The sequence below is a fragment of the Martes martes genome, assembly GCF_963455335.1.
Source record: "Martes martes genome assembly, chromosome: 11".
In the NCBI taxonomy this organism is placed as follows: domain Eukaryota; kingdom Metazoa; phylum Chordata; class Mammalia; order Carnivora; family Mustelidae; genus Martes; species Martes martes.
Genome location: NC_137899.1, coordinates 97,760,069 through 97,776,773, shown reverse-complemented (window position 1 = coordinate 97,776,773; position 16,705 = coordinate 97,760,069). Strand labels below are relative to the sequence as shown.

The window sequence follows — 16,705 nt, the reverse complement described above, 5'->3', positions numbered from 1 at the left end:
ATGTATATCAGTGGGCCATATGCTTGGGAATGATTCTCAACACTATCTTGGCGGTTTAGAGATAAAGTTTCCTAAAGTAGACTTACAGGATCCTGGTTGGACCTGTTGGAGCAGGGGCTCGGTCAGGCTAGGATTATCCTTAGCAAAACCTCAAGGTGAGAGCAGTTGAGTCCCCAGGGGAGAGCCACTCTGTCTGTTTCAAGGGCTTGTCAGTAGGTAAGGAATTTTAATGATTTTCTTCTGCCTCTGTTTCCCACATCAGCTAAACTTGAGGTGGGATGGCCTTAATTTTCTTGGCCTCCACAGTATCCTTGTGGCAAACTCCATTAGGTCAAAACTATTCTCCACGCTTTATAGAGATCATGGAAAGCACAAAGAGATTATACAACTTGCCCATGCTTACACAGCTAGGAAGTGACTAAGTGGGATCTAAACAAGCATTCTGGCCCAGGAATCCACATTTTTTCTCACCACTATGCAATAATCCTCTAGTGGAAAGGAGGGAATTTTCTCAAAGCAAAGTGAGGATCAGGATCAGGTACTCAGAAGTTCTCTGACCTCCTTTTCTCTGTGTAGTATTTATTTATTTTTTATTTTTATTTTTAAGATTTTATTTATTTATTTGACAGACAGATCACAAGTAGGTAGAGAGGCAGGCAGAGAGAGAGGAGGAAGCAGGCTCCCCGATGAGCAGAGAGCCTGATGCGGGGCTCGATCCCTGGACCGTGGGATCATGACCTGAGCCGAAGGCAGAGGCTTTAACCCAATGAGCCACGCAGGTGCCCCTCTCTGTGTGGTATTTAATTTCCCTTTTCTACTTTTACTTAGTTTTAAGTAATTGGGCAACAGTACTCACCTAGGCTACCTTCGGTGCTGGCTGCCTGCCCGCCCCTCTCCTCACTTTCCAGTTTTGGGGAGACTTGGCAGGAAGCCCTGGCGGAGGCTCCTTTTTTCCTTAGCACATTCAGAGTGGCTGTGAAGGAACAACGGTCACACCAGGAGCGCATCGCAGGGTCTGGATGTGTCCAGGAACATTATAAAACAGAAGTGTATTCAAACGTCCTAATTGAGGAAGAATCTCTTAAGCTCTTTGTTTCAAGGATTTCCATGACCATCCCCAAGTCCGTGCTTCACTAGGAGGACTGACTCATGGACTTGGCATATAGTCATACTCTTGGCTGTGATTTTTTTTCTTTAATTGAATCATAGTTGACAGAAATACATTGGTTCCAGGTGTACAACATAGTGATTTGACAATTCCATCACCGTGCAGTGCTCACTGAAAGTGTAGTTACCATCTATCAGCGTACAAACTTACTAGTATTGTTGACCATATCCTCTGTGCTGTACTTTTCATTTCCATGATTTATTTCTTTTATAACTGGATAAGTTTGTACTGGTAATCCCTTTCACCTATTTTGCTCATTCCGCCCCCCCCCCCCCACTCCATCTCCTCTGGTAACTACCAGTTTGTTCTCTGTATGTGTGACTTTCTCTGTTTTTTTTTGTTCATTTGCTTTATGGATTCTGTATGTAAGTAAAATCACGTGATTATTTGCCTTTGTCTTGTTTATTTCACTTAGCACGATACCCTTTATGTCCATCCATATTGTCATGAATGGCAAGATTTGTATGGCTGAGTAACATTCTGTTGTGTATATATACCACCTCTTCTTTATCCATTCCTGTATCTGTGAACACTTAGGTTGCTTCCATACCTCAGCTATTGTGAATAATGCTGCAGTTAATATAGAAGTGCACATCTCTTTTCAAATTAGTATTTTTGTTTTCTTTGAGTAAATACCTAGAAGTGGAATTACTGGATTATGTGGTGGTTGTTTTTTAATTCTTTGGGGAACTTCTATTCTGTTTTCCACAGAGGCTGCACCAATTTACATTCCCACCAATAGTGCTGGGAGGGTTCCCTTTTCTGTACATCCTCACCAATGCTTGTTTTTTCTCGTCTTTTTGACACTAATCATGCCTGTGATTTATTATACCAAAAGGATACAAAGTAGAATCAGTGAAGGGAAAAGGCACATGGGGACAAAGTTTGGAGAAAACCAATCATTAGTTCCAAGAGTTCTTTCCAAGTGGAGTCACATGGATGTGCTTAATCAAATTGTGACAATAAATGTGAGGTATTTTCACCAGGGAAACTCAGTCCCCAAAATATTACTGGGGGCATCCATAGGTAGGGCACCCACACCCTGTGCATTGTGTGTATCAAAATTCCAGACTCCCAGGAAGAAAACAAGCAGTTGCTCAGCATAAACCACATTGAATAAACAGTTTAGGCACAATAGGCCACTATTAGCTTTTAAGGGAAAAAAAATTTTTTTTTTTCTTTTTAGTATAAAAGTTCTTAGTTGTGAGCCAAGGGCCAGCCTTGCAGGCAAAGCTTTTTTAGGATAACAGTCTGAAGCCTGCTATATTAACACTTTTGGGCACTCTCTTCCAAAAGAACTCTGGCTCTGCTTTTAGGAAAAAAGCCATCATTTAAGACCCCATGTTGTTCTAAAAAGACTTTTGACTTCCATTAATGGAAGTGGTGACTTTCTTGTTTGGAAAGCTATAGTTTTCATTCAATGCCGTGTTGAAAGGAAAGGTTATCTTATAACACCCAGGGCAGTGAAGATTGCACTAGATGAGAATGTCTCTTTATGTTTGGGATTGAATGGAGAATTGCAACAAGGTTAAATTGCGTTTATTCTTTTCTTTTATGCGTGATCTAGAAAACCAGAAGGAGAACACTAAATTATATCAGGCAACCTGTTACTTGGGGTTTTTAAGAGTTTAATCATGTGACATTCTTGCTGAAGAAATCATTACTTGTAGGCTGTCATTTGATGATAAAAAAAAAATCTTTTTAGTTTAAAAGTAAACTGTTTTTAGAAGTTTGGTAAATAAAATGGAAGGAGCAATCTACCATAGTATGCTTTATACAATAAAGAGGAAAGTGGGAAATGGTTATTTTGTGATTACATTTCTACATAGTAAAAGACCATTTTCATACCTATATCAGAAACAGTTGGCTTTGTCTAACTCAACTTAAGAACTACTTTGGGCTAATTTTGGATCTTTATCTTTGATTATCTGGAGTATATGTCATTTTGCATTATACCTGCTATACTCTTAATCTGACAGGCAGTTTCTTGTTAGAATTCTGGCCAGTTCAGTTTATTTATTTATTAATTTTTAAAAGATTATTTATTTGTTTATTAGACAGACAGAGATCACAAATAGGAGAGAGGCAGGAAGAGAGAGAGAGAGGGAAAAGTAGGCTCCGCGCTGAGCAGAGAGCCCAATGTGAGGCTCGATCCCAGGACCCTGAGATCATGACCTGAGCCAAAGGCAGAGGCTCAACCCACTGAGCCACCCAGGCACCCGGCCAGTTCAGTTTAATGAATGATTATGGAAACTCATTATTAATATTTTAACATATTCAAATTTTAGAAGGCTCTTGAATATGTCTCCCCAAAATATTTTTAAGTGTATATCATGCTTACATACAATAAGAAAGGCAACTTTACCATTAAGTAGAGGAAAATAAAAAACAAAGTGTGTGACAGCCAGAATTTTAATACTCAGTAAAACTCCTTATCATTGAGCCATGAGAGACTGTGGACTCTGGAAACAAACTGAGGGTTTCAAAGGGCAGGAGAGTGGGGGGATGGGTTAGCCAGGTGATGGGTGTTAAGGAGGGCACCTATGGCATGGAGCACTGGGTGTTACATGCAAACAATGAATCCTGGAACACGTATCAAAGACTAATGATGTACTGTATGGTGACTAACATAGCATAATAAAAAGAAAATAGAAAAAATACTCTAATATGATGGGATAGTAAATTATTTTGTTTTCTGAGCCAACTTGAAAGGTAATCTTTGATAGCTTTTTGCCTCCTCTCTTACACCTTGTTGATTGACACCTATTTCCACTTCCAGAAATGTCCATTTCTTTCAAACTGTTCTTCACCGCTCAGTCCTCAATCTGACAAACCACTTCCCGTTTCATGCCTGCTTCACACTCCAGAATTATCTTACCTTTTTCTTCCTTGCTCTCCAATGAAGTCCTCTTTCTCTTAGTGAAAGTGATTTCTTTGCTTATTAAGAAGCAGGTATAGGGACGCCTGGGTGGCTCAGTTGGTTAAGCAGCTGCCTTCGGCTCAGGTCATGATCCCAGAGTCCTGGGATCGAGTCCCACATTGGGCTCCTTGCTCAGCGGGGAGCCTGCTTCTCCCTCTGCCTCTGCCTGCCTCTCTGTCTGCCTGTGCTCACTCTCTCTGACAAATAAACAAATAAAATCTTTTAAAAAAAAAAAAAGAAGAAGCAGGTATAGCAATTAAATTAATTCACAGTAAGAAATTCATGATGAATTATCTTCCCTACTGTTATATTTTAAGAAACTCTTTACCCTCCTCTACTACTAGTGGGAATATGGAATTTTTCATCCTTCCTAGAAAGCACCCGTCACCATATATCAAAGATCATAAACAATTTTCTTACTATTTTCCTGGTGATTTCATTTTCTCTAATTCTAAGAAAAATAAGCCAAAAGAAACACTTATAGACTGAGCTATTGAGCATAATGGTAAGTTTAAATAGCAGAATTTTCATGAATATAATGATAAATATTGTGATAATATTGTAAGTTAGGAAAGCAGAAAAAAAGGAGAGCAAATAGCTAAGCATTCAGTGCCCATTTGCTGCACTGAGGTTTTTATACCTTGGGCTACTACGGAAACAGCATGGGGTCAGGCAGGAGTCATGTCTTCAAAGAGCTAAAGGATTTTCAGGTACTTAAAACTGGAGAAAACTGGGACGCCTGGGTGGCTCAGTTGGTTAAGCGGCTGCCTTCGGCTCAGGTCATGATCCCAGCATCCTGGGATCGAGTCTCGCATCGGGCTCCTTGCTCGGCGGGGAGCCTGCTTCTCCCTCTGCCTCTGCCTGCCACTCTGCCTGCCTGTGCTCGCTCGCTCTCTCTCTCTAACAAATAAATAAATAAATAAATAAAAATAAAACTGGAGAAAACCAATTAAATCAAGGTTCAGAACAAATTATAAAGGCATTTTTCTGCTTCAATCTACCAAAATACCCAAAGTTTAACTAAGTAGGGTTGAGTACAAAGTATGGTTAGTTAACAGTATGGGCTTCAGATCACATAGAAGGGCCTCAACAGTTGTGTGGATCTTGGGCAAGTATTTAATCTCTCCAAACTTGAGTCTGTGTATCTTAAATGTGATCATGACATTTACCTTATAAGGGTATTGTGGAGATGCAATAACATAACTCTTGTAAAGTGACTAAAATCTCCTGTAACAAAAGGTGTACTCAAATAGTAGTTATAGGTGTTATTAATTTAATGAGGAAGACAGTTAATTATCAGCAGATTACAATGTTAAGATTCTAATTTTAACATAGTTTTAAAATTCTCTGATTTTCCAAAGAATTAGGTTACATTTTGTTAGGAAAAATCTTAGGTTATTGAAAAGCATCTTCGATTTTATAGCTACATACATATTGCATTTAATTATGCGAGGTGAGAGGCTATATGCAAGCCATCCAAATAAATATTCAGAATCGGTGTGCATGTGGTACCTAGGAGGAAATAACACTTCTGAATTCTTAACCTTATAAACTCAGCCCATAAAGTTACAGTAGAAGTCTCAGAGCCCCATAAAATCTCTTCAGGGTAATTTGCACAAGTCCTTTCTTGTCCTGGGTAGATGGATGGGCACCAAATGACTTCACCTAAAACGAGTAAGCTAATAGCAGATTTGGGAATGCTTTCACCAGACTTAACTCCTTGCCTCTTGTTTTAATGAAGCCCAGTCTCTCTGTGGATATAGTGTATGAAATAACAACTGATACGGTACTATAATTTTTTTCAAAAGGATCTGTTTTCTTTCCCATTGAAGAGTTTTAGAGGAGTCAGCGTAATATAACCTGATAGGTTTTGCATGTGCTAAATGTAAAAACTCATTAACTTATATTAGTTAAGTTATTGGCAGACCGTAGATTAAGTCATCAACAATGACAGTCTAAAGACTTCTGCCTTGGTTTTTGGCAGTTAGGTTGATTATTGACACTCATTGCCTTGTAATAATTTCTTTGAGTTGTCATTAAATTCAAAAGTAGTTCGGTTAGCATCACACAAAGTTCTTGGGAGAATATTAACAATATGTTGCTTACTCTAGTAATCGTTGATGTGAGGTGGTCTGACTGTAGCCTCTGATGTTTCTAGAGAATCTTCAGGGGTGCCGAGATGAGCATCTGCAGCGTTCATCGCTGGGCCTGGAGCCTTATGTGCAGTAGCTCGTGGAACCTCCATCTCAGTTTTAGTTGGCAGATTAGTTCTGTTACAGACGAGGAGAACGAGGTGCAGAGAGGCTCCTTTAAAGGGCTGAATCGGGGCGCCTGAGTGGCTCAGTGGGTTAAATCCTCTGCCTTCGGCTCAGGTTATGGTCTCAGGGTCCTGGGATCCAAGGCATCAGGCTCTCTGCTCAGCAGGGAGCCTGCTTCCTCCTCTCTCTCTGCCTGTCTGTCTACTTGTAATCTCTGTCAAATGAATAAATAAAATCTTTTAAAAAATTAAAAAAAAAAGGGGGGCTGAATCTTTTCCCTTCTATTGAATTTCTCACATATGTATAGGGTTTAGTTGTAATCACAAAAACTTATTGTGGGCCTGGGTCAGGGATTGGTTGGTAAACTCCAGCCCATGGGCCAGATCTGCCTCATTGTACTTTTCTATAGCTGGCAAGCTAAGAAGTGTTTTTAAAATTTTTAAATGTTTTGAGGAAAAAAATCTAAAGAAGAATAATGTTTTATGGCCTGTGACAATTCTCTGACCTCCAAATTTCAGTTTTATTGGAACGCATATTCCTTGTTACTTCTGTATTACCTGTAGATGCTTTTATGACACAAAGGCAGTGTGAATAGTTGAGACACAGGCCCTATGGCCTGCACAGCCTGAAAGAGCTCCTTTCTGCTCCTTTGCAGAAAACTCTGCTCATCCTCGTCTAAGTGATAATTGATCTCAGACCTTTATAGGAGACTTGATTCATTACTAAATGCTTCCTACTTGCCATTTACTGTGCTGGGTTCTGGTACTGGGGATGCAGTAACGAACAGAGGGCACAGTGCACACCTTCATGATGCTTATGGCTTAAAGCTCATAGCGTGGTTAATACTTTAATAGTAGTTAAGTAGGTATAATAAGTTATATAATAATAAAATTATTTGGTCATTTGAATAAAATATTTTAATACTCAAAGTAGGCTATTAATAGTTTATACAGTAATGAGATTGGCTAACATAATAATACATTTAATTGGTTAATCTAAGCATTTAGCATAACCCTTGTTGTTTAAACATTTTTTCTTTTTTAAAAATGTAAGTATGCCACACTGAACATAAACCTTTTTTTTTTTTTTTTTAGCAAGTCAGTGAAGAATCGGGGTAAGGGCAGGGGCACATGGAGTGGGGAATTTCAAACATGCTCCATGCCTAGTGTGGAGCCCGATGTGGGGCTAAATCTTATGACCTTGAGATCATGACCCTGATTTCATGACTGTAATCAAGAGTCAGACACGTAACCCTGAGCCACTTAGGCATCCCTAAACCTATCTGTTTTAGATGATTTGTGATTTTACTGTGATTAGGATCATTCATTACACATATTACATACATTTTTGTGTTTGCTATAACCATAGATGCTAGCAGTACTAGAAATTGAAGTGAGCTATTGTCATTCTAGGGCATATTCTGAAAACTCTTTTTTGCTAAATTTTTATTAGTTCCTTGATGTCAGTTTGATTTCTTGTCATTGGTCTTAAGAAATGAATTACAACTCATTCAAAGATATTCTGAATTATTTATGTAGTACTTCCTAGTGCTTCGTTTGTTAGCCTCTATGTACATTGGTGGTTATCATTCCCTCATTGGGTGTTAACTTTGATAACATTGTTAGATTTTAATTTGTTTAATTGCATATGAAGCACTAATATTCATCGCCACTTTAAGAATCTGTATTAGTAACACCCTAAAACAAAAGCGTTACATGATTTTCTTATGGCAGCGGCAGCATAATACCTTTGAAAAAATAATGACAAAGCTGCTTTTCTGTGTTAGACTCATTGTCTAAGGCTTATCCCTGTGTATATTTTAGAGAAGTATACCATTAGTGCCATGAGGAGAGAGATGCTTTTAATCCATCCATCATTCTTCTATCCATCAAACTTCTGTTGAGTGCTTGACATGCCTTGGTATTGTCCTAGCAACTGCGATGCCAATGTTAGTTTCCTGATACTCAAGGAACATTGAGTCTCTTCCCTTCCTGACTGGAGATCATGCATTCCCAAACTAGTAGACAAGGATTCTGCTAGATGGCCGGATTTGTTCCACTTTGGTTCATTTGCTCTCTGAGCACACTCCCTTGTGTGTTGTAAAGTTCTACTTCTGTTAACTTTAGTAAGTTTGCTTCTTTTTGTCTTCAGTCTCCTCCAATCTGCTAATTTATCATGTTGACCATAGGATTAATTTACCTTATTTGTAACTTTTCTGCATCTTTCTGCACCTTTTATATCTGTTTTTAAATTTTGATTTCCTGGACCTTAGGGCACCTGTTATTTTAATATGAACTCATGGTATTTCCTTGATATTACAAACTATTTCATTTTCTTAATTCATATTTTCTATTATAATAGGATTCTCAACAGTACAGGTTTTTGATGTTCATTATACCTCTATGGAGGAGAAGCTAATCGCTCATTTTCCAAGTGTCTCATTGCACTGTATTGCAGTTGGCTTTCCTTTAGAGTGTAGCTCAGCCCTGAAACCAAAATGGAATTTCACATGCCCACAATGTCCCCACTACCCATCAGAAAGAAAGGAGCAACTTCGGGATGAATAGAAGACTGACTTCCTTTCAGGCACTTACTGGATAGTGGTGAAGTATGGCTGGGAGTGTCTTAGTATGGAAAGAGGAAGAAAAGGAGCCTCCCCTTACCTGGCTGTCTTTCCCACACTCAGACACACACATATTTCTATTTTACATGTTTACTAATTATGATATACATGTTTTTATTTACCACTGGGCCATTGGTGTTTGGTAGATTCCTACTTCCTCTGTATACAGTACAGTTTAATAAAGGAATAAACATCATCTAGTCAGCTCCTAAAAAGTAGTTGACGAGGCCTCTGGAAATTTATTTATAATTAACTTTTCATGCGTCTTTTCCTGGTTTTGATTCATGGAATGAGAAAGACCTGATGAGGAAATCTCAGTGTGTCAGTTCGACACACTGGAATGGAATTTTTAAACTAGTTTGAACTTAGTTTTCCTTTTATGTTTGGTTATGGTTTGGAGGACATAGGGTGGGCATTGTGGTTCCTCATCTTCAGAAGACTCCTTTTAGGTTAGAACAAAATTAGAATAGCCTTGATATTTACACAGACTAAAATTTGTGACATCAATCTAAATCTTTTCCTTTTGAATTCTAGTATAAAACAAAATTATTAAAAATGCAATATTAAATAATAATCCAGCTTGAAAAAGTGGTGTGTCCATAGAGGGAACTTATTATTGGAATTGAGCTATGTAAATGTCTATTTGTGTAATGACAAAAACTTCATAAGGCAAGTGCACAGAATGAGATTGGAGCCACCTGCTGGCTCATAAAATAATAATTTATATCCTAAAAAATATATTCCAAGCAACTAAGGAAAATCGAAGACAGTAGTAGTTGAAACAGAAGTTTCCACTTGAACATTGGTATGTTAAATGTGTTTTAAGGAGTTTTGTAGTTTATACTTTGGAAGGTTTCTGTGTATTCTTAAATATACATACATACATCTGTTAGAAAGCTAATATTAAAAACCATTTATTAGAAAGTGATATACTCCAAATTTCCTGGCTTTTATATCTGCTAAATCTTGGATCAGTGTGAGTTTTTGTTTTGTTTTTTAAACATCTTATCCATAGTGATTCTTCGCAGAATTCTTCACAGTACCCAGGGCTTCTGACTCTAACAAATGGAGTCTTACTCTATATCATAAATAATTCTAAATAGATATTAATATATAATAGATGAGTGTCACTTGCTACTTTAGAGCGTTTCTGCATTTTTCCTTGTCTGCAGGATTTTGATAGTTTCTCTTTGGCTTTATATTTCCCCTCTTTTAGATCTTAATATGTTATCATAAGACCCAGAAAACAGTAAAAACATCTTCAGTTGGCCAAAGGCCTGATATTGCACTTTGGCTAATGCTTTGTTTTGCCAGTCTCCTTTCTAGGTGTTGTAAGCTGCCCCGTGAGGGCTGTTGGGGCTGTTTGCACTTCCAGTGAATTCCTTCTCAGTCTGTGATGAGATTGGAATCATTTGAACTCAGGACAATTCCAAGAAGCTATGGATGGCTAATAAACACCTCAGAGTTTCTAGAAGTTCTTGGTTTAGATACGGTCTGCATTTTTCAGTTCTGGTAATCTGTTCCCATGTCCTGACTTACACTCTTATGTGTGTCTGTCTTAAATTGATGAGGTGTAAAGCCTTGCTCATATGTTTTGGAAGAGCTCATGGCGTTACTTGTGATGCCATTCTCACGGTACCAACTCTGGAGATGCTATCTGACCTTTTTGCATCAGGTATCTAGGTATTTATTTCCACATCATTGAGAGTAAAGGATTCCTAGATCTTTAGATCCTAGATCTAAATCATAAGGATTTCTAGATGTGGCAGTGTTGCACCCACCTGTCCATGGCTTAGCAAATCGATTTAAATTTCTCACTTTGATTTTCTTAATCTACAAAATATTATAGTGGGACTAGATTATTTCTTGGGTTCTCATTCACTATAATTTTTCCTGTGGATCTGTGTTGATTCTGTGAAGATAACAGTGAACATAATGGTCTGTTAATCATCTGTTGTATTATGGCTATTTCTATTTGACTTTCTCATTTTGTTTCCTTTCGCTGGAGTGATTATTTATATTGTCAGCCTAAAAAGACAAAAGTGATTTCCCATTGTTAAAAATGCAGTAATTAGTAGTAAGATACCATGCTCTCCTACCCCTTTGTCAACATATGTTTTTATTCCTCAATAATATCAGTTAAACATTTATTGAATACTTACCAGATAGGAGACTGGTGCCATGCGCTAGAAATAGTAATGCATGAAACATAATTCCTGTCCTCAGCGAACTTTCAGTATAATGATTTTTTTGGGGGGGAGGGGGTTTGGTGACAATTTAATCTCCTCAGCCCTGATAATTTCCCTGCAGGTTCTGGCATATGCTTATGTCTTTCTTCTAAGAGTGTGTTAACCTGAGACGAATCAACTTCTTTATGCCCTTGCTTGGTGATTATAGTAAATTTCAGTGCACTCTAAGGGTCAGAAAAGTACATGTCAACGATTTTGTAAAAATGACATATATCTTTTAGGGCATAGTATATTTCTGAATGATGAGAAATTAATTTTTTCATTGATCACCACCTTGTAGGACAGTAGTCATAAATGAATGAAGCCCAGGTTGAGCTTGACACATTTACAGAGACCTTGAAGTTAAAGAAGCACCGTTAAATCTACTGAGAACAGTTCTTGGAATAATTTAGGAGACAGTATGGGTGTTTTGTATCCTTGAAAACTCTTTGAATGGCAACTTTATATACTGGATTATATTTAACTTCCCCTTACTCAGCTGTTTATGAGAGACCACGAATTGTTACATTTGGGAATTAAGAAGTCTCAAGTCCCGCGTTCTGGTTTTACATGCCTTTGCCTTTGCAAGACAGTGGAGGATAAGGTGTCATTTCAGAAATACTGTTTCTCTAGCTGTCTAAGTCCAGGAGTGCCAACAAGCTGGCACTGTTGTGGCTACATAGTCATAAATATATTCCTGGTTTTTCACTCGCTCTAAGGTATCTGGTGTAGAAGAGGCAAAGACCATATAAATTCACTTCATTATGTCCAAAAGGTAATCCAAGAGACATATTTATGCAGGTGTAGCTCTTCATGCTTCTTTTTACTTTGGGTAAGAAAGGTGCTGTAAAGGAATTTCATATAAGAGCTGAGTTGATTTTACTTAAAATGTAGTTTTATCATGTGAGTTCCACAAGTTTTTCCATTCACGTAAGTAAACTTAGGAGGTCTGCTTAAATCACATTTATTTTTTAGAAATAGTTTCATTTTGGGGCGCCTGGGTGTCTCAGTGGGTTAAAGCCTCTGCCTTTGGCTCAGGTCATGATCTCAGGGTCCTGGGAATGAGCCCCGCTTCCAGCTCTCTGATCATCAAGGAGCCTGCCCGCCCCGCCTGCCTCTCTGCCTACTTGTGATCTCTGTCTGTCAAATAAATAAATAAAATCTTTAAAAAAAAAAAAAAAAAAAAAAAGAAAAAGAAAAAGTTTCACTTTAACTTCAGGTAGTTTTACTGTGAATATATTTTATAATACTTGTACCAGAGTCCTTATGTTAATCTCTAATGTCATCACAGCAGTGATTCTTAAAGACCATTAATGTAGTATAAATCTGCACTTTTGTTGAATAAAATGATTGTCATAATCAGACCATTATTGTGATATTCTGACACCATTTCTGAGATGTCTTCTTATGTGAAATAAAAAAGATAATGATACTAATGATCAGGGTATAATATAGGCATAATAGACTCTATCTATTGATATCTATTGATACCTTGTCTTTAGTTTTATAGTGTTTGATCTTGTTCATCATAAGGCTGACATCATTGTGTATTCTTACCTTTTCTCTTACTTTAAACACATAGGGATGTGAGATTATTTCAACACCTGACCAAGACCATACCGACTTTACCAAGTGTCTTGAACTTCTCCAAAAAAAGATAGAAGAAAAACACCTACAGGTAAGATACATACCTTTTTAGTGGTTAAGAGTCTTAGTACTGAGGATGTCAAAGACCCTGTTTAAAGTTTTTACTCCTCTGAAGTGGTTACTCTTGTGCCAATGTTTTGGCTGTCATATTTTTCCTGTATGTTGGATAAATCTATTCTTAGCTGCGAAAGTGTTAATGTGTGCACTTAAATCAGAGGTCAAAGATTCAAATACCTTATAGTGGTGAGGTCACAAAATGGGTAAAGTGGACCTTATGTAAAGTTACTGAAACTGGCAGCTCATTCTTGGCCTAAAATGAGTAGCAACTTTTCATCTCTCATTCATCATTTCCATGAAGACCTGTATATGTTTTCTTTTTATATGTGTGTTTAAATATTATGAGGGCAAAAAAAGCAAATGTGACCTATATTTGGCCCATGAGTCATCATTACAAACTCTTACATAAGCAAAATATGATCAACTTGAACTCAGAGAAGAGTCTGCCACGTTTCTGTCTTTGAAGACAAGCCTTGTTTATTATCCTAATTGACAAGTAGCACATTGTACAAACGGAACAAAAGTAATTGAGTGAACATTTCCCATCTCTGTTGTAGCTTGGACAATACTAAATGTATTGTGCTATTTCCAGCAATAAATTACTGTAATTAAATGTTTGTTTAACAAAAACAGAACACAGCCCATTGAGAGTTATCTGCTTCATCCAGACATAGCTGATTTTGAGTTTCTTAGAAAAGAAATTATAAATCTTAACAACTGGTGTTTCAGTTTTCCTGGGATCAACACTGAAATTATTGAAAGCTGGGAATGCACTTATACATGTCAAATTGGTAGTATCTGTATCTGTAATACAGTATTTGGTCATTAAGTCTGAAAATAAATAATCATATCTCAAACTTAACACTGAAATTCAGAGAGAGCTTCAAACTGAGGGAAGAGGGCTATCAGGCATTAGGTGTGTATATCATCTGGGAAACCAATCTGGTAAGATCTTGGATAATCCAGTAGGGAAGAAAGAATCAAGACCTTTTAGAGCAATCTTGCTCTGAGCAGAAAGGACCAGACCCTCCTCCTCCCATTGTGGTTAGTCATGGGCGGGAAGCTCTCAGGGAAGGTTGTGGCCTTGGTGGCTCACTGTGCTGCATCCTGGAGTTGCCACAGGGCCATGACAGTCAGCTGCCCCCCTCACAGCCCTAGCGAGTTCTTTCTGGGGGAAAAGCAGCAGTGTACTTCCACGGCTGCCTCAGGCCTCTGGCATGATTTGGGCTCAACACATTCTCCAGCCTCATCTTGCACTACCTTTTCTCTTTGTTCGGAAAAGATAACCTAGTCCCTCTCGTTCTCTGCCTTGAGGTGTCATCTCCTCTACCTAGATTTTTTTTGCCCATCATTTGAATATTTTTCAAATTTTTTCCTTCTCTTTGCCTGTCCCACAATGGCAAACTAGGTGAGGTTGTTGAGGCCTTCTCTTCTCCATCCCTCCAGGTTAGTTTCTGCCTCTTTATGTGTCTGTACCCCCTTTGTTCTCCTCCAAGGCACTCTGAGCACTTCCAGTACTTGTGGTGGTTATTTCTAATTGTTTGCTGGAAGCCTTTCTTCCCAGCCTGACCATATACCCCACAAAGCTAGGACAGATCTGTCTTGTTCACCCCTGAACAGCAGCACCTTGTGTGCAAGAGGTGCCTTGTGACTGTTGAGTGTGTGTTGTGCACTATGGGAATGCACAGGAGAGTCGAACACAACACGGGTAGGGGAAAGGCTTCTTAGAGAAGGCTGAGACATCATAAACAGGGGTTGCATGGCAGAGGGAAGAAGAACGTTCTGGGATAGATACTCGGTACTCAGGGAGATGGATAGCTCTTCAGTGAACAAATGGAAGGGAGTTTGAAGAGTTTTAAGATGGACAGCAGTGTGTTTAGTTCAGGGTTCTAAAAAGCGTCTGTTGGATAAACAGACGGCTCCATGTCTCACAGTGAAAACCGCGTGGTCTCATTAATATAACCTTCAGGTTACAGTAAATCTGATGAAATAGAGTATCTGTGAGCTTCCACTCAACTTTACATTTAACCTGGAGGTACAGCGTTTCATTTGATTTAATGTCACAGTAAGAGAAAAGTGAAATGAAAAAAATTAGCAAGGAAAATAATGAAAGATGCTCCTACCCCAAGTAAGATCATCATGAGATGAGGGCTGTTCACAATTTCTACTTAAAATGCACTCAACTGTATAGGAAAATCTTTTATACTTCTCCACCTAAGGTCCTATCAAATTATCATGTTTCTGTTTTTCTACTTACTATTATAAATTATAAACATGAATTTGTCATCAAAGTGTCTGTATTTCTTAGTAAGATTTTACCTTTCTAACATATACTTTAAAAGGTTAATTATAAGATAAAGTAATATTTAATATGTTAAGAAACTGTACTATGTAACATCTTAGAACTTTATAGAATTTGAATTAGTCTGTCCTTACCCTAAAGGGGCTTAGTATCCAGAACATGTGATTAATTTTCTAAAATTTCCCTAAATCACACATTTATTTATTTACTTATCTATTTTAAACCTGTTCACCCTCAACTTTTATTCTTTTGCAAAAGGTTTCACCCATACATGTGACTTTTTAATGCTTTGCTTTCATGTTACCACATTATTTATCTGTAACTGAGTCATGAATAATACATTATCAGTATGCCATCTGATACGACTGGATCTTCAAAGAGCACATATATTTTCTGATGTCGTGATGCATACTTGAGATCTAAACCTTTGAATTCAGTGGAAAACATTAAGAGCTATTGCTCCAACTTTCTAAAAATGTAAGATGCGTGTTGTTTAGGAAGAAGCAGAAACAAATGTAGATTATAAGGCCCTGAGAATAACAGGCCTTATAAAATACAATTTGGAATATTTCCTACTGTTATATGATGATAGAATTCACTATTTCAATCTCTGAGATTTTATTTTTTATTTTATTTATTTATTTATTTATTTATTTATTTACTGGCTGCTTGGAGTTTATTTTCCACTTGGTGCAAGGCACACGGTTCCGGGTGTGAGGAAGGTTTGCTTGTGGCTTGGATGGTAAAGACTGGGATTTTCTCAACTTCCTTTTTGGTGTTTTCCTATTTTGATATGAGAGAACCCAACTGCTTCTGCTTGGGGCAGCCTGCCTAGTCTACAGGAAAGGGAGGGGAGGGGAGGGGCTCTCATGTGACCAGTGCCTCCTGAATCCTGGCCATGGCCACTCAGGATGGCTGGTTGTCCGTGTTGGCTTTGCCAGGCCGGCCACCAGGCTGCTTCCTCGCGGCTTCCAGAGCCAAGTCACAGGTGATTTTGCCACTGGAGCCTGAGGAGACTCCGAGCATTCTGGGGACTCCAACACTGTAGGCCTGAATGGGAGAGTGGACTTCCCGAAGAAGCTTGCCCGCCAGTGACCCAGGTCGGCCTGGTGGTGAGGGATGGCTTCCCCAGCATACTCTGCACTTTTGCAGGAGCTGTTACTGGCCGTGGAGCCCAGGCGGCACCGGTAATAGTTGTGGGTGGCCATGAGCACACCACTGGAGGGGACGGTTGCCGTGCTCGTGGAGACCTGTGCACGTAGGGGTCAGGGTACTGCTCTGGTCACCCTCTGCCCCCAGGAAGGGTGTTCCCCAGTAGGGATAGTCTCTGAGGTTTTAAACACAGATTTAATGTTAGACAAAATTTGGGCAGAAAAGTTGTCATTAATTGCGCAGTGGTTGTATAGATTTAAATGCATACTGTTGGTTGTATAGATTTAAATGCATACTAGTTTTATTTGCTGAAACTTTAATACATTTTATCCCCCTTGTACCATATTATT

At 38.5% G+C, this 16,705-nt stretch overlaps 1 protein-coding gene across 6 annotated transcripts in view; it reads left to right on the top strand.

The window, feature by feature from the left end:
- TPK1 (thiamin pyrophosphokinase 1) overlaps positions 1–16,705 on the top strand; it is a 347,265-nt gene that overhangs the window by 174,066 nt on the left and 156,494 nt on the right. For all 6 annotated transcript variants that reach the window (XM_080818627.1, XM_080818623.1, XM_080818626.1 and 3 more), the window contains one exon: positions 12,780–12,875. In XM_080818627.1, the coding sequence (XP_080674753.1) occupies positions 12,780–12,875 (96 nt within the window). The remainder of the gene's footprint in view (positions 1–12,779; positions 12,876–16,705) is intronic.